The sequence below is a fragment of the Gymnoscopelus braueri genome (genome assembly GCF_963280865.1).
Source record: "Gymnoscopelus braueri genome assembly, chromosome: 9".
NCBI classification, from domain to species: domain Eukaryota; kingdom Metazoa; phylum Chordata; class Actinopteri; order Myctophiformes; family Myctophidae; genus Gymnoscopelus; species Gymnoscopelus braueri.
In genome coordinates, this window is record NC_137610.1 from 13,115,867 (window position 1) to 13,143,192 (window position 27,326).

At 42.2% G+C, this 27,326-nt stretch overlaps 3 protein-coding genes across 3 annotated transcripts; 2 read left to right on the forward strand and 1 right to left on the reverse strand.

The window, feature by feature from the left end:
• Positions 1–604: 604 nt before the first annotated feature.
• On the reverse strand, positions 605–4,220 carry kbtbd4 (kelch repeat and BTB (POZ) domain containing 4). Its single transcript, XM_080437079.1, has 5 exons — positions 4,181–4,220; positions 3,006–3,480; positions 2,774–2,915; positions 2,432–2,538; positions 605–2,165 (listed from the first exon to the last, which is right to left on the reverse strand). Exons 2-5 carry the CDS (start codon positions 3,465–3,467, stop codon positions 1,305–1,307), a joined length of 1,572 nt encoding a protein of 523 aa, XP_080293205.1. The 5' UTR covers positions 3,468–3,480; positions 4,181–4,220; the 3' UTR covers positions 605–1,304.
• Positions 4,221–5,707: 1,487 nt separating this feature from the next.
• Positions 5,708–6,637, forward strand: LOC308092181 (protein FAM180B; the record flags this gene model as incomplete). Its single annotated transcript, XM_080438031.1, has 3 exons — positions 5,708–5,782; positions 6,110–6,186; positions 6,290–6,637. The coding sequence occupies exons 1-3, from the start codon at positions 5,710–5,712 to the stop codon at positions 6,635–6,637; spliced, it is 498 nt and encodes a 165-aa protein (XP_080294157.1). The 5' UTR covers positions 5,708–5,709.
• A 4,181-nt stretch (positions 6,638–10,818) lies between these two features.
• On the forward strand, positions 10,819–23,552 carry kif23 (kinesin family member 23). The gene is made up of 22 exons (XM_080437795.1): positions 10,819–10,917; positions 11,135–11,198; positions 11,974–12,102; positions 12,193–12,298; positions 13,306–13,442; positions 13,556–13,668; positions 13,933–14,103; positions 14,968–15,080; positions 15,641–15,762; positions 16,236–16,338; positions 16,424–16,503; positions 16,597–16,716; positions 16,930–17,089; positions 17,678–17,839; positions 17,951–18,117; positions 18,594–18,767; positions 19,523–19,747; positions 20,087–20,317; positions 21,415–21,503; positions 21,639–21,717; positions 23,166–23,239; positions 23,322–23,552. The coding sequence occupies exons 1-22, from the start codon at positions 10,904–10,906 to the stop codon at positions 23,344–23,346; spliced, it is 2,658 nt and encodes an 885-aa protein (XP_080293921.1). The 5' UTR covers positions 10,819–10,903; the 3' UTR covers positions 23,347–23,552.
• The last annotated feature ends 3,774 nt before the right edge of the window (positions 23,553–27,326 follow it).

A 27,326-nucleotide genomic window follows, 5' to 3' on the forward strand; every position in this document is an offset into this window, starting at 1 on the left:
GATGTCTGTATGTGGGGGGGCGGCTATAAACAGCATCATTTCACACCGAGTACTACATGACATATGGTACTCACTGGCAGTTGATATTGGTGGACCTCATTGAGGCGCATGTGCCCCAGCTACCCCCCCCCCCCCCATCTCCCATCCTACACCTCACCTCGGTGTCAGCAACTGCTGCTTAGAATAGTTCACAAAGTCTGACATGTTACGGGGCTTGGGTTTCAGCTGCACAGCCTCCTGTAACATCAATGGGATCAGAACGTTGGGCCTCTGCAGTGTAGCCCTCTCTCCCTCAAGTCCCCTTTTACCCTCCACAAGGATACAAATAGGCCCCTTTATTGCCGTGCCATTCACAAGATGGGTTACCCACACAGCAAGATAAGTCTCTAAGGTTAGAAGTCACGTCTCTATCGTGGCATAGCCCCGAAAACTGTTGTGCTATAACAAGGTCCACCATTAAAACATCTACACTCTTGATTTATGTATGCATTGCTTGAACAATGAAACAACCAATACATGTCACAAGTTCTGACAGGAAATTCACAGACAAGATATGACAGATGTTGCATCATCATAGAGGCCCTACATATCAAAACAAAGGCAGACATCATATAGCTGCAGTGACAGTCGATGTTTATGTTAACACACACTTTAATCTGAGGTACATGTACAGCAAGAAAAGAACAGTGTTAGGACAAGAAGTTATGAATTTTTGAAATGGTAGAAATGAGAAAACATCCTCTATTATCATATGTATGCACAATAACAAGACTATCTGATGCCCGAGGACAACTGGATACAATGTAATGGTCCTTTTTTTTTCTCACTCCCTATAATGGAGGACGTTTCATTTTCATGTGATCTTGCTCATGCGTGTCGATGAACAGCCAATGCAGAAGACAGATCGATTCAGTACCGGTAATAGAATCACAATGTGCTGCACCTCACTTCTATCGTTGGAGAGCAAAAATAAGACACATTTGTAACACAAGTAACGACTCAAGGGAGTGCTAAAAAGCACAAGGATGTAGTGTGAAAACCACAAACCAGCTGACTCATTTCATATATTTACTGCAAGCATCCTCATGCCTGATTTATACACACCGAAAATAGCAGATCTACAAGCTTATGAGCTTGTAGATCTGCTATATTCGGTGTGTGACATCTGCGCACAACTATGTATAAATCAGGCTTCAGAGTGTGTCTGAATAGCTCGTCGGCAGGTAGCTATCCGGCAGCCTCCAATTATTGTCAATACTGAGCGGCCGTGCCTCAGAGTCCCGAGTCCATGTCCATCCTTCAGTTCAGGCCAGTACAAACTGCCAGTTTGTGAGGAGAATTTTGATTCCTCTAATAACAGAGACCACAGAGGTGGCTGGGTTAAACTTCAGTGTGTTCGCATCGCCTTTCTTACACTTGTCCCTGAAGACGTAGATGCAGCCATTACAGCTGGCTACCTTCCACAGCGAGGGGACACAGCTCCACACGTCGGGGAAGCGCAGGCGGGTGAAGCTCTCCAGCAGGGGGTTGTAGCACACCAGGGAGTCCCCCTCTGCCACAACGAAGATAACGTCCATGTGGGCGGCGGCATGCATGCACCCCGCAAACGGTAGCATGTATGGCTTCATCTGGCATTTCTGAGTGGCCGTGTCAAAGCACTGGATGAGTCGCGACGGCTTGGTAAAGAAGTCCATGTCGTTCTCCTCCCCCCCGAGCAGGTAGATGGTACCTCCCAGGTTGACGCCGGCGGCCCCGGACACGGCCGTGTCCAACTGGCCAGTCTCTGTCCACATGTTGTCTTTCACCGTGTAGTAGATGACTGCGTTGGACAGGGTGTCCTGCAAAGTCTTTCCTCCTAGGGAGTAGATGGCATCCTCACTGGAGACAGACACCATGGTGTGGTGTAGGCGGTCTCGGGGCAACGGGGCGCAGCGCTCCCAGTCCATGGTGTGCATGTTGCACTTCCACATGCGGCGGGGGATGGATCCCCCGACCACGTACAGGTCCCCGCCGTGCTTACAGGCCGCAGTGATCTGGTGGCACAGGCTGTTCTGGCCACTCACGCTGACGGTGTCGTCCTCGTCGCAGTGCAGCGACACAGCCAGTGAGTGGGTCCGCGACTCCTCTTTACCGATCAGGTAGATGTGGACATTCTCACCAATTTCCTGTTGTAGCGGGACCAAAAATGTAAACACATAAATGATCTTAACACAGCAGAAGAGAGCAGCTCCATCTACAATCCTGAAAGTACTTTTGTGAATGATTTAATAATTCCTATTTTAATTCCATACCGTTTTATTCTTGTTTATAAGTTTTCCCTCTTGTACAGTATTACTTTACTGTTGGGGCATTTATTCTACATATGCAAATTATGATGTGTGAAATGATGTGAAATTATGAACATTTTCAGTTCTGTATGAGAGAACATTACCTTGAGGTTTTCCTGGAGAACACAAGAAAATTCCTCTCTTTCCACCTTGTTGTGGTTTATCCAAGTCTCAATGGCCACTGTTGGATTCTGGGAGCTTGGAACGCCATCTATGACATAAATCACATCAAAGCCTGTAAGCAGCTACTTTATACTTCATGATATGACGGTGTTGCATGAAAATAGCCAACCTAAAAGCACAACATGTTGTACATTGGCTATATTTGAAATGCTTCAGAGATTTTTGTCTATATTGCCGGTGGTTAAATCACTTCTTTCACAAAAACATTAGAATAGTATGACACATGGACAATCGGTAACATTTAATGACATAACAAGTGCTACCTTTAAGGATATCCAAAAGCAGACAGAGTGGAAGATTGAGGAATTCTTCTGTCTGGTGCAGTTGGACCAGGTGGATTTTAGCACAATGTTTGGCAGCAGTGTACAACTCCTGGTCACTGTGTCTGTCTGCAAGCCACATCACCTGGAAATAGACAATGTATAAACTATTACTAGTTAATAACTATTAAAGACAGCTAAGCCTTTGAGACATATATCCCCCGAAAAAAATCACCTGTAAGCAGTTCTTGACCTCCACTGTCCGTGACAGGAACCGGGAACATTCCTCAAAAAGCGCGGTTAGTTGGTACATGTCTGCCATCTCGTACGTGTCCTGCAGGTCCTCCACCCTCAGTTTGATGGTGCCGTGGTAGATGTACTCGACCAGGAGCTGGAAGACCTTGGCACTGCATTCCTTCAGCTCGATGCTGCGGTTGTGGGACTCCTTGAGGTTGGAGGTGAACATGGAGCGGAAGAAGCTGCTCTGGGCTGACAGCACCAGGCGATGCAGGTGGAACTCTTTGCCATCCACGGCCACGGTGACGTCGGCGAACAGCCCGTCTTCCAGACACAGGTTCATGATGCTCTTCACCACCCTGGTGGAGTGCGAGCGATCGGTGAAGGTGTAGCCCAGGAAGTAGTTCTCCTCTGCCACAGAGCCCCCCGCGCTGAGGCCCCCCTCCTCATTAGACTCCATCTCTGTCCAATGCCTGAGTCACAATGGGACACAATCATGCTAGTCAATCATATTTATATGGACACAATGTGTTCATATTAGATTACAAAAGATCCACAAATGGCAGCTCATATATTGTGAGCTTTCAGTTCATAGTATGACTCCTATAGTTGATTCAACTCAAACTTAAAACATAAAGTTGGATTTTGTGACAGATTAAGTTTTGCATTACCATGCAAAACGATTTGATTGATTGATTGATTGCATACTTTATTAACAGTTTTTAAAAAGGTACAGTGGTACGATTATACAAATGGTGCTAAAAGGATAACCCAAAAAAAGCACTGAGGGCTTGCTTCCATTGTGGTCCTGTGTCGTGTTGCCAGGTTTTGAGAGAGAAATAAGCAAATAGGGCTAGGAAAACAAGCCCAAAAGAAGCATTTCAGGACACATGAGCACTTTTTGCATCGGCTATTTTCGAATAGCCGATCTACAAGCTCACAATGCGTCACATGGCAACGCGTTGTGAGATCATGGAAATAATTTGCTGCACTATCCATCAACCATGATGCTACACACGCTAACGTTAGCATCTCGCGATTTCTGCAGCTAGCCCACTTTGCCCACGTAAAAATTGGATCGTATATGGCCACGGCAACCACATATTATCGGGAATCATTAATTATATGGGCGTCACGATTGTGTCGTTTGACAAATAAACAGGACCGCTTTACCTTTTCTTTATTATTTGATCATTCAGACAGGCTTGAACTGTCCTCCGGAAGCACATGAACGTCATCGATCAGCTGATGTTGCAGTAACTAACAGTGTGGCTGCTGCCCCCGTGTGGTGGAGTTCTGTTACTACATGTGACATAGCACAAAATATCAGAGTAGTATACTCTTGGACCTGGCCAAGATATATTATATAATATGTGTGCACTTCATTTAGGAGAGAACATTTCTACTGTTCTAAGCTAATATGACCCCAGGGAACAACTTAGGAATTGTGAGTAATTCTCTATCTGGGGTGAAATACCCGACAATGACCACAAACTTTGAAAAATTACCACACCCTGTGTGCTACTTCCAACATAGCACTAATTTCTAATCTAAACCGTTGGAGCTACAGATTTTCTGAGGAGCTCAAAATGTTCAGAATATCCATGTTTATGGGTGTATAGGAAAGTGTAAAATGTCTAATTTGACATTATGACAAAAAGCTAGAAAACACAAAAAACTATCAACTTATTATAGTCCAGGTCCTATTTTTGTGCCAATCAGTCTGAAAGCACCAAATCTGGCCCAGATGTAACCCAGGGCATGCTCTATTGATTTAGCAATGCCCTAGCCAGCGACCCTCTGGGTCACCATAGTGGGCAAATCATTTTTGGCCGCTACCTAAAAAAGTTGTTTTTATATATAACGTTTGAATCAGATGAGCTACAAATGCAAACGTTGATGTCTATCTGTTGGAATACCTATTTATGATTGGGTGTGTCTGGACCTCAGCTTCTTTCAAATGCAGCAGCTGTACACACACACACACACACACACACGCACACACACGCGCGCGCGCGGTGGGGCAATATTCTCTGCCAGTATTTGGCTGGTAACGTGAGTGTGTGTCACTTCACTTCTGAGGATACCATGAAGCCTTGTTCCAATAAAATAAAGCAAATGGTACTTTTTACATTTCTTAAAGCAGCTTTTAAAGTTTTGAATGGATAAAATGTAATTCTGTCCAATCTGTATGGTATAGTATGTTAATACAATATAACGTATAATTGAGGTGGTTGTATTTGGTCTCCCTGCTCTTCTATTGAGACATTTATATCATGTCAAAGGTCATGTCTCACCTAGACACAAATTTTGACCTGATGGTCAAGATTCAAATTATCCCCTGAGCAAGCAGACAGGCTCTATTAGCTCAATGGTAAAAATGTCAGGACTTGTGCAGGAAACCGGGTTCAAATCCAGGGTAGAAGAGGAAAGTTACATAGTGCAACAATATAAGGATTAAGTACTGTAGCTAAAGTCTCAAGTCTGCATGTTTGGTCCTGCAGCACAGAGATTCAAAAAATACTGCATTAAACGTTGGAGCCAACTGGCTTTTTGTCTCCTTTTCCAAGGTGGAAAAATGCAAGGAATTTCAGACAGTAGTCTCTGCCTGAATTTAACAAAGTAGTTGAGGCGAAGCAGAGCACAGAGGAACATCGTTATATTTGTCAAATTTAGATTTAAAGTAGGCTAATCGAGAGAAAATGGACATAAAATGCCAACTTCAAATGTGGCAACTGATCATTGTATGGCTGTGGTTTGAGCAAGCCTTTAAAGGTGAGTGTACAGATGGATTGTTTTAACTGTATGCTACTGACCTGTATAAAGGCATCTAATGTTGCATTAATAGCTAACATTGTATGCTAATATTGTATGCACACACGTGCGTGTGTGTGTGTGTGTGTGTGTGTGTGTGTGTGTGTGTGTGTGTGTGTGTGTGTGTGTGTGTCTGTGTGTGTGTGTGTGTGTGTGTGTGTGTGTGTGTGTGTGTGTGTGTGTGTGTGTGTGTGTGTGTGTGTGTGTGTGTGTGTGTGTGTGTGTGTGTGTGTGTGTGTGTAGTTTTTTACTATGCCATATGTCATTTCAATTTATTTTTAACAGCAGATGTGGCTGCAGTCATATATGAGGGCCCTGCGTCTCAGAGAATATATCCAATATCTGAAGCAAATCTGATATTTGAGGTACATAGATTGAGAACTCATAGGTTGCATATACATTAGCCTACATAAATTTAAACTTTTGTCTAATATGATTGATGCTAATTATTTGATGTATTGTATGCAGTTCTTGCTGGGCGGAGTTGAACTTGACCAAGACAACAACATAGTTTTGCTCGACAAGGAGCTGGCATCGATGAGGCAGGGAAGGGCTTTCCTGTCTATGATAAATGACAACATTCCCAAAACCCGGAGCTCCATGGAGGAGATGCTGTCCACATTAGAGGACAAGCAGAAGAAGCCTATGCCTCAGAAACAGTTTGAGAGTCTCGTCCTGAGCATGGTGTTCTCTGCCCATCAGGCCCGGCGCCAGGAGAGACGAGGCGAACAGACGGCATGGGGACAAATACTCATCCGACTGGCCAATGTGACAACCAATGAACTGCGTGGACAATATCTCATCAATTATGTGTGATATATATTGATACATTCTGTAGGCAAGTAGAAAGCAAATTTCCTGAAATAAGCATTGAATTTGTACTTGAAGCTCTATTGTAGTGCCAAGAAAATGAAACATGAACAGTTTTTATTGTTGCAGAGTATGAAAAAAAGAAAAGAATAGAATAGGGGGGAAAACACAGCACTCAGCCAGTTTGGGGCATTGCTAGGTTCTGTAGCATACAAAATATAGGAGGACCGCAATGGAAACAAGTCCCCAGGACTTTTTTGTGTTATCCTTTTAGCGAGCCTAAATGTCTGACTGTACCTTGTGCTATTTACATTTCTGACCACTAAAGTATTTAATCAATCAATAGGCTATTAATAGAAAAAAGTATCTGTACATTGAAACTATAGAAACTAGGATACCAGGTAAACAATGAACCTAGCATCTATCTAAATAACATGCAATCTAAATTACATTAAAACCTTTGCATGGTCGTCAAGGCCTAGGTCAAGCGCTATGGGCTAAGGTGGAGTCTGAAGAGGCAAGTCTTCAGATTATGGCTGTTTGTCCACCATTTGGGAGCCAGGAGGGAGAAGAGTCTGGGATGTGTAGAGCGTTGTTAACCTGGATGTCTAATGCAAGCTATAGGTTAGGATATAGTTTCTGACCAAAAATGCATTAAAATTATGTCAATTGTATTACCGCTAATAAACATACATTTTAGGAGCATCAAATGGTGTGCGGACTCTTTTTATTGTCTCCGCCAGGCCGAAAGGCATGGCGAGAGAGTATGTTTTCCACCCCGTCCGTCCGTCCGTGTGTCCGTGTGTGTGTCCGTGTGTGTGTCCGTCCGTCCGTCTGTGACCAGCTAATCTCTGCCACCGTTGGCTTGATCACAGCGCCACTGTGCAGTGTCCACATTTTTCACATGGGCCTGTTATAGCGCCACCAGGAGGCCGATTTGTGCAACACATATTTTTTTAGAGTACTCCTACAGATTTTGTCCAAAAATCACGCAAATCGGTACACAGTATCTCTATAGTCATTAAACGAAACGGGTCTTTCAGATTTTTCATATTCCATCCTGATTGGCTAAAAATGTCTTCCAAAGTTTGCAGGAGTGCTCCGTTTTGAACAAAATGCCTCAAATCATGAACACAGCATGCAATTTCTGTAAAATTTTGCACGCACATTCCAATTAGGCCGAGGAAGAAATACCATTTGAAATGTTTTAAATCAGCCTCATGGTGGCGCTATAACAGGCCGATTCGTGTTTTTACCTATAACTGCACCGATCTGTGTAAAACTTTGTATGCACACTCCCTACAGGTCAAGGAAAAACCTTTGCCCTGCATTTTTCACATCTGCCTTTTATAGTGCCACCAGGAGGCCGACTTATGTAAAACACATTATTTTATACTACTCCTTCCAATTTTATCCAAATTTCACACAAATCGGTACACATGATCTCTATAGTCATGTGATCAAGACGGATGTGTTTGATTTTTCATATTCCATCCTGATTGGCTAAGATTGACATCTAAAGTTTGCATTATTGGCTTGTTTTGAACAACATTCCGCAAATCATGAACGCACGCACCATCTGATTGCAGTCAAACTTTGCACGCACATTCACACTATGTTGAGGAACAAATGCCACCCTTTTAACATTGGCCTGTTATAGCGCCACCAGCAGGTCTAATTTAGCAAAACAAATGTTTTTAACAAAATGCCTCAAATCATGAATACAGTCGGTGTCCGATTGTCATGCAAGGCCTAAGAAGAAATGGCACCCTTTTCACATTGGCCTAATATAGCGCCACCAGGAGGCCACAATAGCCTACCTGACCTGGCGGAGACCTGTGCTCCGAGGAGCACTTTTTCTAGTTCTTATACTGTTACTGTTTTTGGTCCAGCACCCATTCTAGTAGGTTTTGGATGTGCGTGTCTTTTGGCTGTTTTTCAGCCTCTCTGTCAACTTCAAATTGTAATGGAGTACGCACATAAGGTTCCAGGTGTATACAGTATGTTGTTAAGCACAAGTAACAGCTATATAAAACAGGATATGTAACGTAATATTCTTTATGTTATGCGCATTGCTTATTGGCACAGTACAGGTCAGCATCGGACGATGTGGATTTTTCGAGGCTGATACCGATTCCCAGCAGCTACAGCAAAATGTAGTTAAAGGAGTAGTTCACCCAAAAAATGACTTATTTTCTATCAAAGCATTGAATTCATGTATATTTTTTTGTTTTTGTCGCATTCCTGAGCCAATAATTTGATTACCGGCGGAAAGATGCTAATGTATCCGGTAGGAGACTCAAAGGAGTCTCTTTGAGTCTCCTACCGGAAATACATTAGTCATCAATTTATTGGCTCAGGAATGTGTCAAAAACAAAAAAATCTACATGAATTCATGAAGGCTTCATGGGGTGTGTAATTGATAGAAAATAAGTCATTTTTTGGGGTGAACTATTCCTTTAACTACTTGGGGTGTAGCAATACATTTTTACAGTGATATGATCTGCATCACGACACATGGTTGACGTGTGACGATACGATTCATGAACGATATTCATTCATTCATTTATAGTGTGTGATGCCCTCCCACGTGCTTGTCCACTTTTTGTGGGTTTAGGTTGCAGGTACCTGGTAGGTGCAGCTGGGAGGCCATCAGCTCTGACCTAAAACACCTGGGCCCAGTGTTCTCAGGGCTTTAAAAACAGTCCTTTTCCTCTCATTCTCCCCTTGCACACTTTTGATTGTTTGCATCCACCACCATACTTTACGCACATCCACTCGCTTACACACTGATTCTACAGACTCATAAACATTTGTTAATTAATTATCAATTAATAATTAATTGGTCTTTGTCTTGATGTATCTATTTAATAAATTATGTTTTTAAGCTATCCATTTATCCCTCTCTTTTGTCTGAACACTAAGCCAGGTTCATGACAAAATGGGGGCTTATATAAGTCTTTTAACATTTTAGTAAGGGTTTGGTAAAGTATGGACTTGGTTTGGGTAAGCATTGTATACATTTTGTTTATGCTTACTTTAGTCCTGGGTTTTGGTTTAGTTGTTTGCAATGTTTAGAGAGCTGGGTCATTGATTTGGAGTAGGATGTATTTGGGGAATTATTTTGTAATTATCAAGTGGTTAGAACTTTTTTTTTTATGATAGAATTGCCCCTGTTTTGGAAAATTCTATCCTAAAGTTGTTTGAATAATTTAACAGTTTGCAAAAAAAAGCACAAAGTAAAGGCTTGTTTCCATTGGGGCCCTGTGTATTCATGTGTGAATACATCCATAACTTCATTGAATATTATATAATATTAAAACTAACCTTGAAAAGCCTGCAGGCGCCATGGTGGCGCGTAGCTTCTGATCCGGTCGGAGCAGAAATAACTTTACGTCATCAGGTGGCCGGAACCCATGACTGGAACATCCTGTGCACCCCAAAATGATTCCCCTAGTTTAAAATGTGTTTAGTTTGCTATAATTTCGTTTCTTTTGGTTTAATGGTTTGGTATGTCCATCTTTTATTCTTAACGCGTAGCACGACTGGCGAGACTAAACTAATTGATTCGCATTATGTGGGGTGGGGAACAGTGATGGAAAAAGACCTCAAATATTTTGCTTAAGTAAAAGTGTAGAAATACTGTTGCAAGTAAACGTTCTGAATAAAAGATTTACTTGAGTAAAAGTACATAAGTATTGGTATCAAAATGTACTTGAAGTACCAAAAGTACTCGTTATGCACAATGTCCCATTTCACAAGTTTTCAAATTGGCAACTTGGCAATTTAAGTTTAAATAGGGCTCAAGTGGTTTTGTTATAATAATCAAAATCTACAAATTAACTAGTAACGTTTTCAGATACTTATAGTGGAGTGAAAAGTATAATATTTGCCTCTGAGATGTAGTGTAGTAGAAGTAAATTTAACAAATTGGAAATACTCCAGTAAAGTAAAAGTACCTCAAAATTGTACTTAAGTACAGTACTTGAGTACATGTACTCGGTTACTTTCCACCAGTGGTGGGGAACAAAAACAATGCGACGCCAACCGGAATCCACTTCCGGAACAGGATTTTTTTTCTCCTTTAGTTGAACGGAAATACGTCACGGGTGTTGTTGACTCCTATTGGCTATTGTCTTTTGAAAGAAGCCACCCCCGGTGTGTTTTGAGTTGAAGTTACTAACAGAGAACCAGACGCGGAGGGAAGTTTGAAATAAATTGGCGAGAGAAAGACCGAGTCCTGAGAGGCAGGCTAATACAACAAGCCACACAATGTCTCGACAGCCGTAAGTACCTTTAATAGTTTATAATTGTGACAACTGACACGTTTTAAGTCGATACTATTACGTTGTGTAACCGTTGTAACGTTTAACGTTGGCTAAAGTGAAGCTAGTGCGCTAGCCGTTAGCCCCTTGTTAGAAACATGGCTCCCTAACGGAATCGTTTTATGACCAACTTGTTTGTTGTTTTTGACTGAAAATGTATTCTCAATTAACTCTTTAGAAAATGGAAAACTCCCCGTAAAGCTGCTCACAAGACCAGCAGCACCCAGAAAGATCCCGTCGGGGTAAGTAACGTCGTTATTTGGAGATGAGAGATGAGACCAGTGGTGGAAAGTAAAGTACATTTACTCAAGTACTGTACTTTACTGGGATATTTCCAAATTTCTGTTCTTTTACTACTCCACTACATCTCACAGGCAAATATTATACTTTTACTCCACTGCAATGATATGAAAAGTACTAGTTTCTTTTTAGATTTGGATTATTATGACAAAACATGCATTAACCACGTTCATCCCTATATACATTTCCACCATTTGAAAATAGTCGATCTACAAGCTCACAATGCTCCGCGATGCCACACAATGTGTGCTTGTAGATCTGCAATTTTCAAAAGATTTGTATACATTTGAAAACTTGTGAAATTGGACATTCTGCATAATGAGTACTTTCTGCTTTTGATACTTTATGTACATTTTGATACCAATACTTTTGGACTTCTTTTACAAAAGTACATATCGAATTCTGGACTTTTACTTGTAACAGTCAGAGTATTTACACATTGCAGTATTGATACTTAAGTACTTTACTTTAGTAGTAGCACTATGCCTTGTAGCATTGGTCCTTTGTACTCAATTAATTGAAAAATGGATGAGACGCAGAACTCTAAAGAAACAAGAAGCCACTTTTTCCCCTCATTCAAGCATTTATCGTTTCACCGGCTGTCGACATCAGGCATATTTGTAGCAGTCTGTCTGTGGATAATGATGGCGTTCATTTGGACCCCCTTTTATAGTTTTAATTTGAAAAAGTAACCAATCTTGATTCTTGTATGTCTAGGTGTACTGTCGCGTTCGCCCCTTGATTTTGCAAGCTGAGGAATGCTGCATCGAGGTGATCAGCAACACCACCATCCAGCTGCATGCTCCAGATGGGCTCAAAGCCAATCGCAATGGAGAGTTCAAAGAGGTAAACTGCCTTACATTTTGCGCTGTTAAAGAGTAAATGGGATTGTTCTGTAGCTAAACTGGATGTTCTACCCTCTTTTGTATGCTTCAGACACAGTATGCATTCAAAGAAGTGTTTGGAGTGGCAACGACCCAGATGGACCTATTTGAAGTTGTTGCCAAACCACTGGTGGAGGACCTTTTACATGGGAAAAATGGTAAGAACGATACCTGCATAGGGTTAAACCGTGTTGTTCAATCTACCTCCTGCCACTGGTGTTACATAGACTAAAATGCTTAGCACTAGCAGCAGTAGTCTCTGTTGCTGGATCCGGTTTAACCCTGTTTCACCGCACCTTTGGCCTCACAAAGCCTTGCATGGCCCAGCACCCAAAATATCTCGGGTTTACAAAAGTACCCATCTCAAATCCACAAGTAGCAGACTACAGTCATTGACACTCCTTTTGTAATGTAAGTACCTAGGTGGAGATCATTGTTTCTTGCCTGGCCAATTGTCTTGTATGCAAAATGCAAATCACCTGTGCAGGGAGTACTCCTGCTATCGGTTAGAACCACCCTTACATGTCTGTAAACTCGGGAGTGTAAACATTTACCCAAATGGTTGTTAATAAAACTGTGTATATAAACAACACATTTGAGTTTACAGCAAATCCAGTGCAAAAACATATATACAAATAAAAACAAATCACAGCAAACTATGCACTTTCTGAAGTCCTGGGGGGGAGCAAATGCAGACCTCAGTTTAGTCTACTGAAATAATTGAGGGTGTTTGTGTGGGCATATTTAAATGTGAGCAATGAGTTAAACTAAATTTATGAATTAGGCATTGAAGGTAAAGCTATATACTACAGACATTATCCGGCAAGCTGGTTTCAAGTGTTACTATGGATAGTGACTGACGAGGCATATGTTCTCTGTAAAACTACTGAGAGGCTTTCTGTTTCAAATGATATCTGACAATCAACCACATACTACTGTGGGTTAATTCAGCGGCCCCCAACACAGGGCTGCGGACCCGTTGCTGGGTCATTTTATATTCTTGATCATGTGTTTTTATGTCCTAAACTTGTTTTATTCATAAAAGTGCTAATCGTTAAAAAAATAAAGGTTGGGGATCCCTGTGTTAAATATCATTAAAACTATCATTTGTAGTAGTTCAGGTTGACTACTAATGTGTTTTTCATTGTGGATTTCCTGTTAACAGGGCTGCTCTTCACATATGGCGTAACTGGTAGTGGAAAGACCTTCACCATGACCGGTTCTCCAGGCCAGGGCGGTCTTCTCCCACGCTCGCTCGACATGATCTTCAACAGCATAGGTCCTTACCAGGCCAAAAGATATGTAAGACAATAACATGTTTTTATATTTCCTATATTTGTAAGTTTATCACATCATTGAAATTTAATCTTGTGGAGAATTGACTCTCCAGTGCTATAACATACTGTCTGTTACAGGTGTTTAAGACTGATGACAAGAATGGCGTTGAGATACAAAGTCAAGTTGACGCCTTGCTGGAGCGCCAAAGGCGTGAAAACCGCCCGCCCGTCCCCAAAACACCATCCAAAGGGTACGTTTGCATGCCCCTGTAGTACGCCAACACTGCGATAAGATTAAAACCAAGAAAAGACAACACTTCTAATAGACACGGTTGAACTGTCTCTATTAGAAGTGTTGTCTTTTCTTCTTGTACTCTGTATTAGCGATTACTCAAAATTAACTTCTTGTACTCTGCCTAAATGAAATGGCATATGATCGGAGTTACTAATAACAAACTGGCAATTGGAATATTGCAACCGGTGCATCACTAAACTCTTGTCCTTTTTTTTTTAAGACAAAAGCTTGACCCAGAATTTGCTGACATGATTACACCAGACGAGGCCTGTAAGGCAGACGAAGTGGATGAAGACGGTTGTTACAGCATCTTTGTCTCCTATGTGGAAATATACAACAACTACATCTATGACCTCTTGGAAGAAAGTCCATATGATCCAATGAAACAAAAGTAAGTTTGGGCAATTCTTAATTGAAAGACATTTTATGTGTTTCATTGAATCCAGATAAATGATTCAGTGCTCTGGTTGTGTTCTATAACAGTTTGCTTTGTAGTTGGCAGATTTGTGAACACAATGATGCATATAGGCTTATGGTACACTGGTTGGCAGATGAAATGTTTGTGTTCCTTACTTCCTTTTGTCGAATTCGGGAGGCACCCCGGTGCGACAGAACACTGAGTTCATGTATGTGACCAGTGCACACAGTAGCCCCATATAGAAAATGTAGTTCCCTGCTGTGCCAGTGCCACCTGTTGTGTTAAAGCCGCTTTGAATTGTTTTGCAAATTACAAAATGGAGACTTGCTTCTGCTGGAGACATGCTCAATGTTCAGGTGCCTACCAGTCGTTTGCTGTAAGGGAAAACAAAGTATTTTATTTGCGCCCCGCAGTGCGAGCAGAACTGAAGTGTGGAAAGTAGGCGGGCAAAGAAAGAGAAAATACTATTGTCAACAATTTGGCAGTTATTGAATAGAACGACTGGAGGGATAGAACATCAGGCATGTCTTAAGCGATGGTGGGTGCCTTTAGTCTGAAAATCTATAGAAGTATTGTAGGTCACACAAACCTCTGTTGCTTTTCTTCGTATGTGATCTCAAAGTTGTCACGTCTTTGTTTAATGTGCTGCTTTGTATGGCATTTTTGAATGTGACTGCCTAAATGCTTTCTATGACTCTGCTCCTGCAATGCAAAAGTTTCCCATCAACATGTTTGCTAGTCCTTCTCCTGCATGTTAAAAATAAATAGATCAGCAACTATATGCAATTCCACATGTGCACTGACTAAGTCCATTGTTCTTGATTGATCTTAATCTAGACCACCTCAGTCTAAAATTCTCAGAGAGGACGCCAACCACAACATGTATGTCGCTGGATGCACAGAGGTTGAAGTCAAGTCCACTGAGGAGGCCTTTGAGGTGTTCTGGAGAGGTAAGCTTCCAAAAATATACACACTAGTGATGTGCGGGCCGACCCGTAACCCACATGCGGGCGGACGAGTTATAGATTACGAAGCGGGTCAACCCACAGAAGAAAAACAAAACACACTTTCTCGTGCGAGCTCTCGCTCCCTCCGTCCCCCTCTCTCTGGAAAGCAATTGAAAGACTTGCTTGTGTGTTTTTTTTTGGCGGGTTGCGGGACGGGCTGGGTCGTTGATTTGTATTCATTTTTGTGGGATGGGTTGGGGCAGGTTGGGTTCCCGTGTGGGGCGGGATTTATGAAAAAACCTGACTAACACACACACTCGCACAACACTGCGATGATGAGCTGAGATGTGACTGACCTGGTATTGCTACACTCAAGGGTGAGCTCTGACCTGGAAATGACCCAGTATGTAATCTTCTCTCTGAGCAGAAACTGAAAACGCGAGGATTGGCTTGAGAAAAAACATGATTATATTTGTGCTTAACATGACATAAGGTTTACTTTAAATAATGTGTGTCAGCTACATGTCTGGTGATTCTGTTGGGAACGTTTTTGTTTCCGCCAGGTCAGAAGAAGAGGAGGATTGCAAACACCCAGCTGAATAGGGAGTCCAGTCGCTCCCACAGTGTGTTCATTGTCAAGCTGTTGCAGGCCCCCCTGGATGCAGATGGAGAGAACATTTTTCAGGTCAGTGTGAAGTTGACTGTGGGGTATTAGTTCATCACATCTGAGCTGGTTGCTGTTGGTTGTGTAATCATCGTGTTTAGATTGTTGTCTCTCTTGTAAAGAAAGAAATGTGTGTGTGAGATGAGAACAGTAAATGTCAAGTTAAGGGAGAGAAGAGCAAACCCTGTATTGCCACCTTGGCCTGAAGTCCTACAACAGTGGTGAATGCAATTATCTACCTGGTAATATGGAGAACCAGCATCATGAGAGTTGAGAACCACCAAGTCTAGCTGAATGGGGGGGTGGGGGGGGATTGAACAAATGTTCAATCCAGCAGGTTTTGGGGTGTTCTGGACAAAAGTGGATGGACACGACACACCTACAGTATAAGTGAAGATGGAAATGAAGTTAGCTGGTCCAGTAATGTATTTGGCAGTTCTGAAACATTGTCACTTTGTGCTCTGCCCTACTAATGTGATGTGAATGTTTTTCAGGATAAGAACCAGGTCATTGTGAGTCAGCTATGCTTGGTGGACTTGGCAGGGAGCGAGCGCAACAACAGAACGCAGGCTGAGGGTTACCGTCTGCGTGAAGCAGGTGTGTATTGCCAATAAAGTAATGGAAATGTTTTGTTAAGCATTCATTCATGGAATGTTGACAATTTTTTTCTTTATTATTGCAGGCAACATCAATCAATCCTTGATGACACTGCGGACGTGTATCGAGATTCTTAGAGAAAATCAGATGTATGGCACCCACAAGGTTTGCATCTCTTGAGTTGTCATCTAATGTAAAGGGAACAGTCTAATTGTCCACCTGCACAGCTAATTTAAGAAAAAAATATTCTTTCCACAGATGGTTCCCTACAGAGACTCTAAGGTTACTCATCTATTCAAAAACTACTTTGACGGGGAAGGCAAAGTTCGAATGGTGGTTTGTGTGAACCCCAAAGCGGATGACTATGAGGAAACTATGGTGCGTGTTTCCCCTCATATCTGGCTTTCAAGAAAGATAAAATGTATTTTATCCCCATTGGGGAATGTGGTTATTACAGCAGCCAGTTTCAATATACAATAATATGCAAGACCAGCAATATGGAAATATTAAAAGCACATAAGGTGAGCTTGTGCTGGAAACTGTTTGTTTTGTGAGGTATTGAGGACTCTTTTTATGTTATACCCTGTGCAGTTGGTGATGCGCTTTGCAGAAATGACCCAGGAGGTGGAGGTGGCTCGGCCGGTTGACCGACCGAACTGCGGCTTTGTGGCAGGCCGGCGTAACAGGAATCAGGCCTTCCAGGAGGAGCTGTCCCGCAGGCTGGATGACCGTGGCGGCCCCCTAGACGGAGGTAACTTAACAAAATCTATAGCGAGCTATATACACAGATGAAGTAAAGGGAAAAATCTTTAAAGTCTTAGTAGGGTGTTGGGCCATCATAACAACTTCTGTGCACCGAGGCATAGAACTCTACTGTAGTGATGGAACACCAGTCTAATAAAATATACTCCCTCATTTGGTGTTTTGGTGATGATGGTGAAGAGCGCTGTCTAAAACATCAGTCCATCTCCCATGCTGTAGGTGTTCAATTGAGTTCAGTTCTGGTAAATGTGAAGGCAGAAGCGAAGCATATGAATCAGTGTCTAGCAGCTAGACAATGATTCATATGCTTCGCTTCTGCCTTAACATTTGACAAATGAGCTAGACTCTAGCTCATCAAACCACTGTGACCACTCGTGCATTATGGATGGGGGCATTGTCATCCTGAAGAGACCATGGCCATCAGCATGGGACACTGTTGTATCGGGCTTCAGACTCATTGTCATTTCCTTATTATTGCCTGTAATTAGGGTATTTCTGGGCATGTAAATGCAGTTATTGCTACCCCGTCAGGGTTATCAATCATAAGTAATAATTGAAATTCTGTGTTTGCCCCTAGGTTTCCCCTCCCTGCCGACTGGAAACTTACCCCCGCTATCCCCGCTGCCCTCCTGTCAGCTGACAGACCCCCATGATGAAGTCGCCTTTAACAGGCTGCTCTCAAAACTGGAAGAGAGGCACCGGGTCAGAGGGTTGAGAATCGAGGAATGCAATAGAATAGGTCAGCATTACTGTCCTGATTGCAACCTCTTACCTAAAATGTTCCTTGTTCAATTATTTAAGTTTATGATCTCTTCTACCCATGCATGTGTTCACCCCTGTGTTGTTTCAGCCAACCAGATTCAGTCCATGCTACAGGAACAGGATGGCGTCGTTGTTGCAAAAGATAATTGTATTCGTGAACAAAACGGCAAGCTGGCAGACACGGACAAGATCATTCAGAATCAGCAGGCTGAGCTTGAACGCATGGAGAAGACTACCAAGTTGCAAGAATACAAGGCAAGATGCCGATGTGCTTTTTGAAATCAATCTCATTGATATTAAGTACAAGTTCATATGAGGAACTTTCTTTGGGTTGTTGGTCAGAGACAACCAAAAAATGAAATGGTTCAACACTTAACAAGGAACCCCTGACAAAGAAAGTACACGCTCATGTTAATCAAATGCATTGTAGATAAGTGATGTACAACGTGCATTCACACATTTCCTGTGTGAATTATGTGCAGTCTTAATGTGTATGATTCACCAAGACTAAACTAGACAATAAAGTAGATGGTAAGCAGCTTATTGGGTGACATTAACACAATGTAAAATAAGATGCAAGCACCCATGCAGTAGTGAGGAGTTGTTTAATTGGATAATTGTGGGTTTAGGAAACCCTTGCCAAGGCATTGCTGTCATAGGAAAGCTTGGGACACTTTACCATGATCAGCGTACTGATGTCTTATCGATTCCTACCATGTTGTCTGTTCTAGATTGGAATTCTGCAGAAGGCCACCAATGTTTATGAGGAGAACAAGCGCTCTTTGCAGATGGAATTGGGGACCAGAGAGCATAAGTTGCAGAGAGAGCAGTCAGACAAGAGACGCATGGAGGAGCGAATGCAAGGCATGGTCGCTGACACAGAATCCAAGTGGCAGAAGGAATGCGTGAGTAACACCTCATGGTATTTACAGAAGTGTTTGTGTGCACTTTAGTATTTCGCCATCACAAATTATTAGCTTGCCGACATCATTTGGACGGAGAAATTGTTTTATACAGGAAACAATAGTGGTACACACTGAGTGAACAAGTGGAACCAAACCATTTGGTTCAATTTGTATACTTAACTGTAAGTTAAGTATAAGATAGTATATCGATGTTAATGTCCGTATTTCAACATCTATATTTCAAAGTTAATGCCCTACTTTATTCATCATATGGCAGTGATGCACAAAAGTAGTGAAAATAACCTGACAGCGACAATATCCCCTTTCAACCGATTTTGTTTTTGTTTTGTTGTTGAGGAATCTTAGCTTAGTGGAGCTCTCGTTGCTTTCGATAGTTAGTAGTCAGCTCAGTGGAGCTCTCTGCTTTTCAGACATGCAAACTTGTAGCTTTTCAGCTACAATAGCCGTTTTGAATCCAAAACATGTCACCTTCACCTTGGGGGCTGTTTGCATGCCTCGCATGAGTCTGTCATGTCGCCACAGTTAAATTACTTTTTTTTTTACAAAAAATGACAACTAGCAGCTTTAAGCAATGATGGATTAAGCATTAAACGTAGATTAAGCCTAGTCCTACATTAACATTTTATTACATTAACATTTGACCATTTTCATCCACTAAAGAGAGGGCAAAATAAAAAGCGCTGTGCCGTCATGGGTAAAAATCGTTTTAACATTGTGACACCTGGGTTTTGCAGGAGAGGCGCGTTCAAGCCAAGCAGCTGGAGATGCAGAACAAGCTGTGGGTGAAAAACGAGAAGCTGAAACAGCTGAAGGCCATCGTGACTGAGAGCAAGGTGCCCAGTTGCTCAGATGCTCCCCAAATCCCCCAGCGGCAGACCAGGCCACAGCGTCGTCCGTCCCCCAAGGAGGAGCGTCTCCCAGTCCCTGCCAAGAGATCTGCTTCACCCTCCCTTTTCCCTGTAAGTGGCTTTAAAATTTCCTCTAGGGTTCATCTTCCCCTTTCCGCCTTATACTAACAGAACAGCGAACCCAATTCTGTCTACTCAAGTCTTACTAAAAAAAACATTTGTTTTCCCTACCATCTTACCCTTTTTAACAACATAACCTTGTGGCACCGTTGCTATGCAAAATACAAATGGCCATGTTTTTCTTGTGCAATGTACACACTACACAGACCAAGGCTGTTCTCCTTTATATTAATGTGATGTCACAATGTAGTAATTATAGTTCTGTTATTTATACCACCTTTGTTCCATGAAATATAATGTTACCTTCTGCTGTTTTTCTGGCTGACTTAGACCACCACACCGGTGCGTCAACTGCACCGGCGTTCCCGTTCTGCTGGCGAAAGGTGGGTGGACCACAAGCCCTCAACCAGTGTGGAACTTGACACCGTCATGCAGCCCGTCATCCCCAACGCCATTAGGGTGTCTACCCCCAGAGAGAAGGACCTGTCCAAGTGTGACAAGTATTTACTGACCCACCAGGAGGTGGCCTCTGATGGAGAGATCCAGACCAAATTGATCAAGGTACGCAAACCATGAAGGTGATGAGTTCTGATGCCAAACCCAGCAGCAGGAAGGTGTTTATCAGACTGCTGATGGGATAGTTGATAAGATCCAATGGTCATAAAAATCCTGGGCAAGATATGGAATTTTACATTTTATTTAAAGTTTTGGAAAAGTCATGGGGATCATGGTCAAGGTTTATCTTTTAAAAGGGGAAGTAAATTTGAAAGGCAAAACCAACTGAAAAAGGCATGTAGGAACCCTGTTCCTACATGCCCTGTTCCTACATGCCCTGTTCCCCTGTTCCTACACGCAGAACTAAAATCCCTTCCATTTATGACCCTCCCTCAAAACGTCTGTGCTTCAATCAATATTGTGAATTCTTTTTTTGTGCAGCCCTAGATAATTAATTATTTTGCAACAACAGTTTAAGTATATGGGCATGGTGTGTTCACACTGGATACAACAAATTATTTTTTGCAACAATGTACAATATTTCACGTATTCATCTGGAGCAGTGTGAGTTGGACAAGCGGAAACGTTTTCAACTCAACTTAAGAAATTTATGCTGAAGCGAACAGTGACATCCGGTGCACGATCCAGTTGAAGTAGTTTGTTTTGTATTGCTTGAGATAAAACATTTGTGAATTGACTAACGAGAGAGAGAATTGTTTGGTGAGCAAAAGTACTCTCTTGCTTTAACATGCTTAACAAACACAGTATATCATGAGTGTGTTAAACACACTCATGATGTGCATATCGCTGATCATGCTGCTCCGACCAAATGCACAGACACAGATTCCACAATTCAAGCAACAAATCTTTAGCATGTGAAGTGTTAATGCACCTTTAAACTTGCCATGTCCTTGTTTTACTTTTACTGTCACCCATTTAGACCTTGAACACCTATACATTGTTTTACCTTTCAAGCCGGGAACACCTCTGTGTAGTTGTTGCTATATACAGTATAATATAGCAAAATGTATATACATAACTTTTTAAGAAAACTCAGGATTTAGGAGACGTTTTTAGTATCGGCCTCAGGTCTAAATGGGGCTGGGAGGTAAAGTGGGAGGGTAAACACCCTGCCTAACCTATGACCCACCCCCTCCTTACAGGGTGACGTGATCCAAACAAGGGGTGGAGGACAGGCAGTCCAGTTCACCGACATAGAAACTCTGAAGCAGGAGTTCACCTCACAACCACGGTGGGTGCTCACTAAAATGTATAAAGAGGTGGTCAGCCTTTTTTTCAGTCACTGTTTTAATGTATGTTTTGATTAAAACGGTCAGTTGCTGTTTAAATGTCTTGCCGTTAACATGTTTGTTGTTCTATGCAATAGCCGCAAAAGAAAGTCTGCAGAAGGCTGCCCTGCTAATCAGGATGAGCACACAGGAGACTGGACTGACGTGGAGACGAGGGTAAGACCAAAGTCGCTACTATCAGCCGTACGCACATAGAATGTTACTTTCAACACATTTAGACCTCATGGAACTCTCTGTGCTTTCCTGTGCTAGCCATAATAGACTGTAAAAAATGTGGACGTCTGGAGCCCCATTGGTTTCTACTGACCCATTTGAAGCCACTTTTTTGTCGAATTCAAATCTTTGAACTTCTGGTCCCGAAAAGAAACCTGAAACGACTTATTGGCTGCAATCGCAATCTTCACTCGGTAGAACCAGTACAAACCCTAGAAGCATACCCTACTTTATCATTAATAAAAAAAGTGATGGGACCATAATTTACTAAACGCATATCATGATGATTTAAGACTTTAAACTAGCGCTTGAAATTAAGGCGAACTCCATGCTGATAATCACTTCCTATTTAGCCTCAAATCCAGCAGAGCTACCTTGCCGCCTGGTGCTAGCACATGGAACTGGCTAGAGGTAGATGCCAAACAATGTACAGTTTCCATGCTGTATGCTGATGTATCACAAATTATAACTGAATTTTCCGAAAATCAGCAAAAGATTGTACAAGTAAAAAGTTGTAGTTACAGAAAGTGCTTGAAATGTGCAGGTACTCACCAGTACAGAGTACTAGTTCTGCTGACATTTGCCAACCTGAACAACCTTATTGCTTCCAATTGCATACCGCCACATACTGGTGAATCAAGTACGCTTGTTGGTAAGCCATGCCGTGCGTAATTGCATTTCTGTTAGGCTTAAAACAAAAAATATTTCTGTTGTAAGGCTCAAATTGAAAATGATAAAAACTGGTTGATGGAAACACACCTATCTTTCTGAATTTGCTGCTCCACATTTCCTGGACTACTATGATGCCCCCCTGATTGTTTGTTGTTTGAATCTGCAACGAGAAAAAAAAACATCACATGGATGCACCTGGGACGTATCATCAGTGTTGTAGCCTGGGGTCATAGGGTGTTTCGGGTCTCGCAACATACACCCTCGCCCAGGTGACCCAGCCGGTGTTGATCAAGCCCCGACTTACGTCCCAGTAGCTACCCATGGTCAGTCCTCTTAGGGCGAGACAGTGCCACTCAATCCGCTTGTCTGGAACTACTCTGCCGGCACTGGGGGAGAGAAGATACTCTGGCACGTGGAGGGGCTAGGCTCTGTGGATGGCCTCCTGGCCAGGCTCCTCCTTCGTCTCACCAGGTCCAGGACCTGAGCGTTGCACCAGTCTACCCCGCTCCAAACATTTCATTCTGGTGTGATGGTGTCTTGGGCCGTGGTGGTACTGCAGGCTCCACTTGCGGCTTACTTGAATGGCCCTCCTTAAAGGCCTCACTGTGGGTTTGTTGGGCTTCTTCCTCACAGAAGACACAAGCTGGGGCGCCAACCCATACTGCTCCCTACTGCATTGCTACAGTTAAAAAAAAAAAACTCATTGCCTTTTTTCCCAGTGTTCTGTTGCTCTGGAGATGAAGGCTGGATCGAATATGGGCCCTGGTTATGAGCATCATGGACAACAACACAAGTAAGTAGTCTGTTCTCTTCCCAATTTCATGTGAAAATAGTGCTTGTGTTCACAGCTAATGGTATGTTTTATTTAATTACAGGCGCAGCAAACAGGGCAAGAACTAAATACTCCAACTATCCTAATCCTCACCTGGCTTTTGTGCAATACACTGTATTTAAATCATATTTAACATATTCTGTGCTTCTTATAAATGTGTGTGTATATGCATGGCTTTACCAAAGTTTCAAAGTTATATGAAATGTATATGGGACTTCTTTTTTAAGATTTTTCTCCTTTACTGTACACTCAGGAATAAAATTCCTATAAAACACTGCATTGTACTTGTTTTTGTTTGTAGATACAAAACTAGTATCACGTGTGGCAAGATTCACTGCTTCATAATGACCGTTTAAAGAAAAATTGAGCAAAGAAAAATGCTTTGGAGTGCAAGGACGTCTGTACATTAGAAGTCGACAAGTCCAGTGAGAGGTAGCAGCTCAGAGGTTAACAGGGATGTAGAGAGCTCAGTGTTGAGAGGGTGTTTTAAGAGATGCCAACTTCCTGTTGATTTTTAAGATCTGGATCTGTGGATCCAGTCAGTCTTCCTAATACAAATGGCAAAATCTGGCAAAATCAACATGAAGTTATCATTTAAAAATAAATCCAAGCCAAACTGTCTTTTTTTTGTGTCTTTTCTGCCTTTATTGATGGTTCAAGTGAAGATGGACAGGAAGGTGGGAGAGAGACACGCAGCAAGGGTTGTCGTCAGGCATTAGAGCCTACAGTATATGTGGTATGCGCCTGGACTGCCAGCGGGTGGCCTTAAACTGTTTTTTGTGATATTGGCAGATTTTTTGTCTGTGCTAAAAAGCCTTAGAGACCTATTTCACTGCTATAACTTATTTTTTATTGTCAATTTCTAATCAGTGGAGGAAGATATTGCGCCAATATTCAGAATTGCATCATGGTAAGGTAACCACACAACTGCCCGATAACCTTAACGGCTTCAGCAAAGACCCGCTGTGATTGGCCAGTACTACATAAAGTCGACCGTTATAACACGGCGGCTTCCTGTGCATTCAAAGATTGTGAAAAAGTTGTCTGGCTTGAGACTAAATTCCTCGACCTACTGGCAGCATTCGCAAGAAACATCTCACCCACATATTAATCATCTCTTCAAGGCAAGTTTTGTGAAAATCCACCCAGCCCAGTTAAGTAATTTTTTTTCCACGGGCACAATTTGTATTCTGTCATGCTGTAAGATTAAGTTCCTGCCACTGAGTGTCTCTAGTTACACCACCAGAATGGTGGAGGATTGTAGCCCACATCAAAAACTGTTGATATAAAAAAATAAACCCTGTAGATTCCTTCACTGAACACTAGATGGAACCAGAGAATTGCTGTACAATGTAGCTCTCAAAACTGGGGGCCAGTAGGGCTAAGCTGAAAGTTAATTTTCACACAGGGTTTTGTGACATCCCGTATATTACTTAGTAGCCTCATAACCATTTTAAATAATGGAAATCGTATGCATGTTTTGAAATAGACATTCAAAGAACCACTGAATTATGGAGAGTATGAGGCTATATGTGTTTTAATGAATGGGTTGATCGATGAAGTTGATCAAAGAATGTATCAGTAAAGACATTGGTTACGGGACTATGAGGCGAGACTGCATTTATTTCAAAGCAGATCCAACACATTGATTTAATGTTCTGCAAGAGCTCTAGGTTATCCTTTGCCAAGAGTGTAGCAATATTCTTTGTCATATAAACAAAGTCTGCTTTCAATTACTTTGGTGAAATTGCCTTACTGTGTTCATGCTTGATTAGATATTCATTATGTTAAACAAGGCACTTTGTATATAAATCCATATTAAATTTGTCTGGCTGGCTGCCTTGGGGCCAAGTCAGCTGGGTTCCTTGTGTAGAAAAACTCAAGCGTTTCCTGGTCTCCAGCGCTGTGTTTTTCCTCCAAAGCCATGGTGGTGTATTTTTTTTGTGTTTTTTTTTACAATGAAAACTGCCACAAGAATGTTTAAGAACATTGCTGTTATTTGTGTAAATCCTTCTTTGGGTTATCAACCAAATGTGATGTAAATAATTGAATTATTTAGTAATTTGTCTACATTCCAATTAGCATTACGCATGAGGACAGGGGGCTGAGGCAGTGGAAGGCTTTTTCTCAAAACCTGAAATACTGGCCATTTTGCTCAGTAAAATATCACTGCCCTGCTTGTACTACCTGTCAACTACACGTCAATTGAACAGCATTAGACCAGTGATCACTGTAGTCATTGGCACACCCATCCAAGCCTGAGTACATAGTTGAAATCTCATCTACTACCACCAGTCTGGCTGTGTTTCAATTGGAAAGCACTGGAGAGTGACTAACATGGAGCCTCTTGGAGAGGGTCAAGAGCCCAGAGCAGCCAGCAGCCATTAAATTCACTGCTATGAGATATTGAATGCACTGCTTTTTGACTGGTCTCTGTTTGATGCGCTGCGCCACACTATCAACCCATGCTTCTCACGAGCGGCCTCTGCAATCCAGGAGCAAGGGGCATTATGACTCATAAATACTCCATTGAAAGCATACTGTGATCAAACCAATTACCTAAAACAGAAGGACACAGATCAGTCAATTTACTATAGCCATGGCTAAAATGATGCACACGGATCTACAGTATACTATCTGATTAGTAGCTGTTGCTCAAGAATGAATACTTCTGCATTTGATTGATATGATTAGACATTATGCACTGCACATCAATGTTATTAAACTTGCTAGAGGGAATAATGCCATTCTACTCGAATACACAGTCAATTGGACCATCTAAATTCTTGAAAAATAAATCCTAATTGCAATGCTGTATTGACTATTTGGATGACTGAATGTAATAAACAGGTTTTAAGCTGTCTTATGGCCCAGGAGGGGTAAAACCTTTTTTCAGACCAAGCCATGATACTGTATGAGTGCCATCCATAAAGCAATAGCTTAAAATGACATTGTCCAGTCCTCAATTCTGATCTGCTTAATCTGTATTTCATATTTACATAACTAATAATTTTACCCACTCAGCTGATAAATAGCCTGCTCTCCTTTTCATATTGCCTCATAGATGTTCTCCTGGCTATTTTAACTTGTGCAATAGGTTCACAACCTATTTCTGCTTATATCATTAGCACTCTGTCCCAAATCAGCCTGTGAATTGTGGGCACAAGTTTAAATGTGGGCGGTGGAAGTGTAATCCTATCCAGTATACCAGCATTCTGGCTTCTATACTTGGGGAAAGGCAACGTGGGGCATCTATGGTATGACGAGAGGGTTGAGGCTGTTCCAAGGCTATATCATCATAACTGAATGGTTTTAGTTTTGAAGGACATGTTGTTACAAGCACTTCAATTACACACACACACACACACACACACACACACACACACACACACACACACACAGAGCTATCCTGTCAACCGTGACCCCTTTGCAAGGCCTTCCTTCAGTGGCGAGGATAAGATGTTGACAATGGAAGTCAATTAGTGGGAAACTAAATTGCTGCATGGGTGGAGTGCTGTGCTAACCAAAGCTCTGAGAAGGGTTCTTGTGGTACATCTCAATATGTCAGGGCTGTAACTGCCTGCCAGTGAGATGCGTCAGGACAGAAAGATATGGGAATGCAGATGAGTGTTGACAGCCAGTCAATTGTCATTCAGCCTGTCTCCAGGCCCCATGAGACTAATCTGTCTCTTTCTGTGGTACTTCTCACTACTTGCTCACCTCGTGCTCCTCTACTTTATGCATACTAAGGCCTGATTTATACTTGAACACTGGTGTCGCACATCGAAAATAGCAGATTTTCAAGCTTACACCATGGCTATTTTTGGTGCGTGACACCCACACACTGTATAACCACACACGTGGCAAGGGCAAGGCTGAGCTGAATCTCAGTGCCAGATAGGCCCCTTCCCACTCGCTCTTCCGCTGGTGCAGTTGCACCGAGGAGACGGGTCAAAGAGTCACGAGCGCCGAGGGAGTCCCTGAGGTAAAGTTTGGTTTTCAGCTCTTTAGAACCACACTGGATGGGAATTGCTCTGACCCTTAAGCG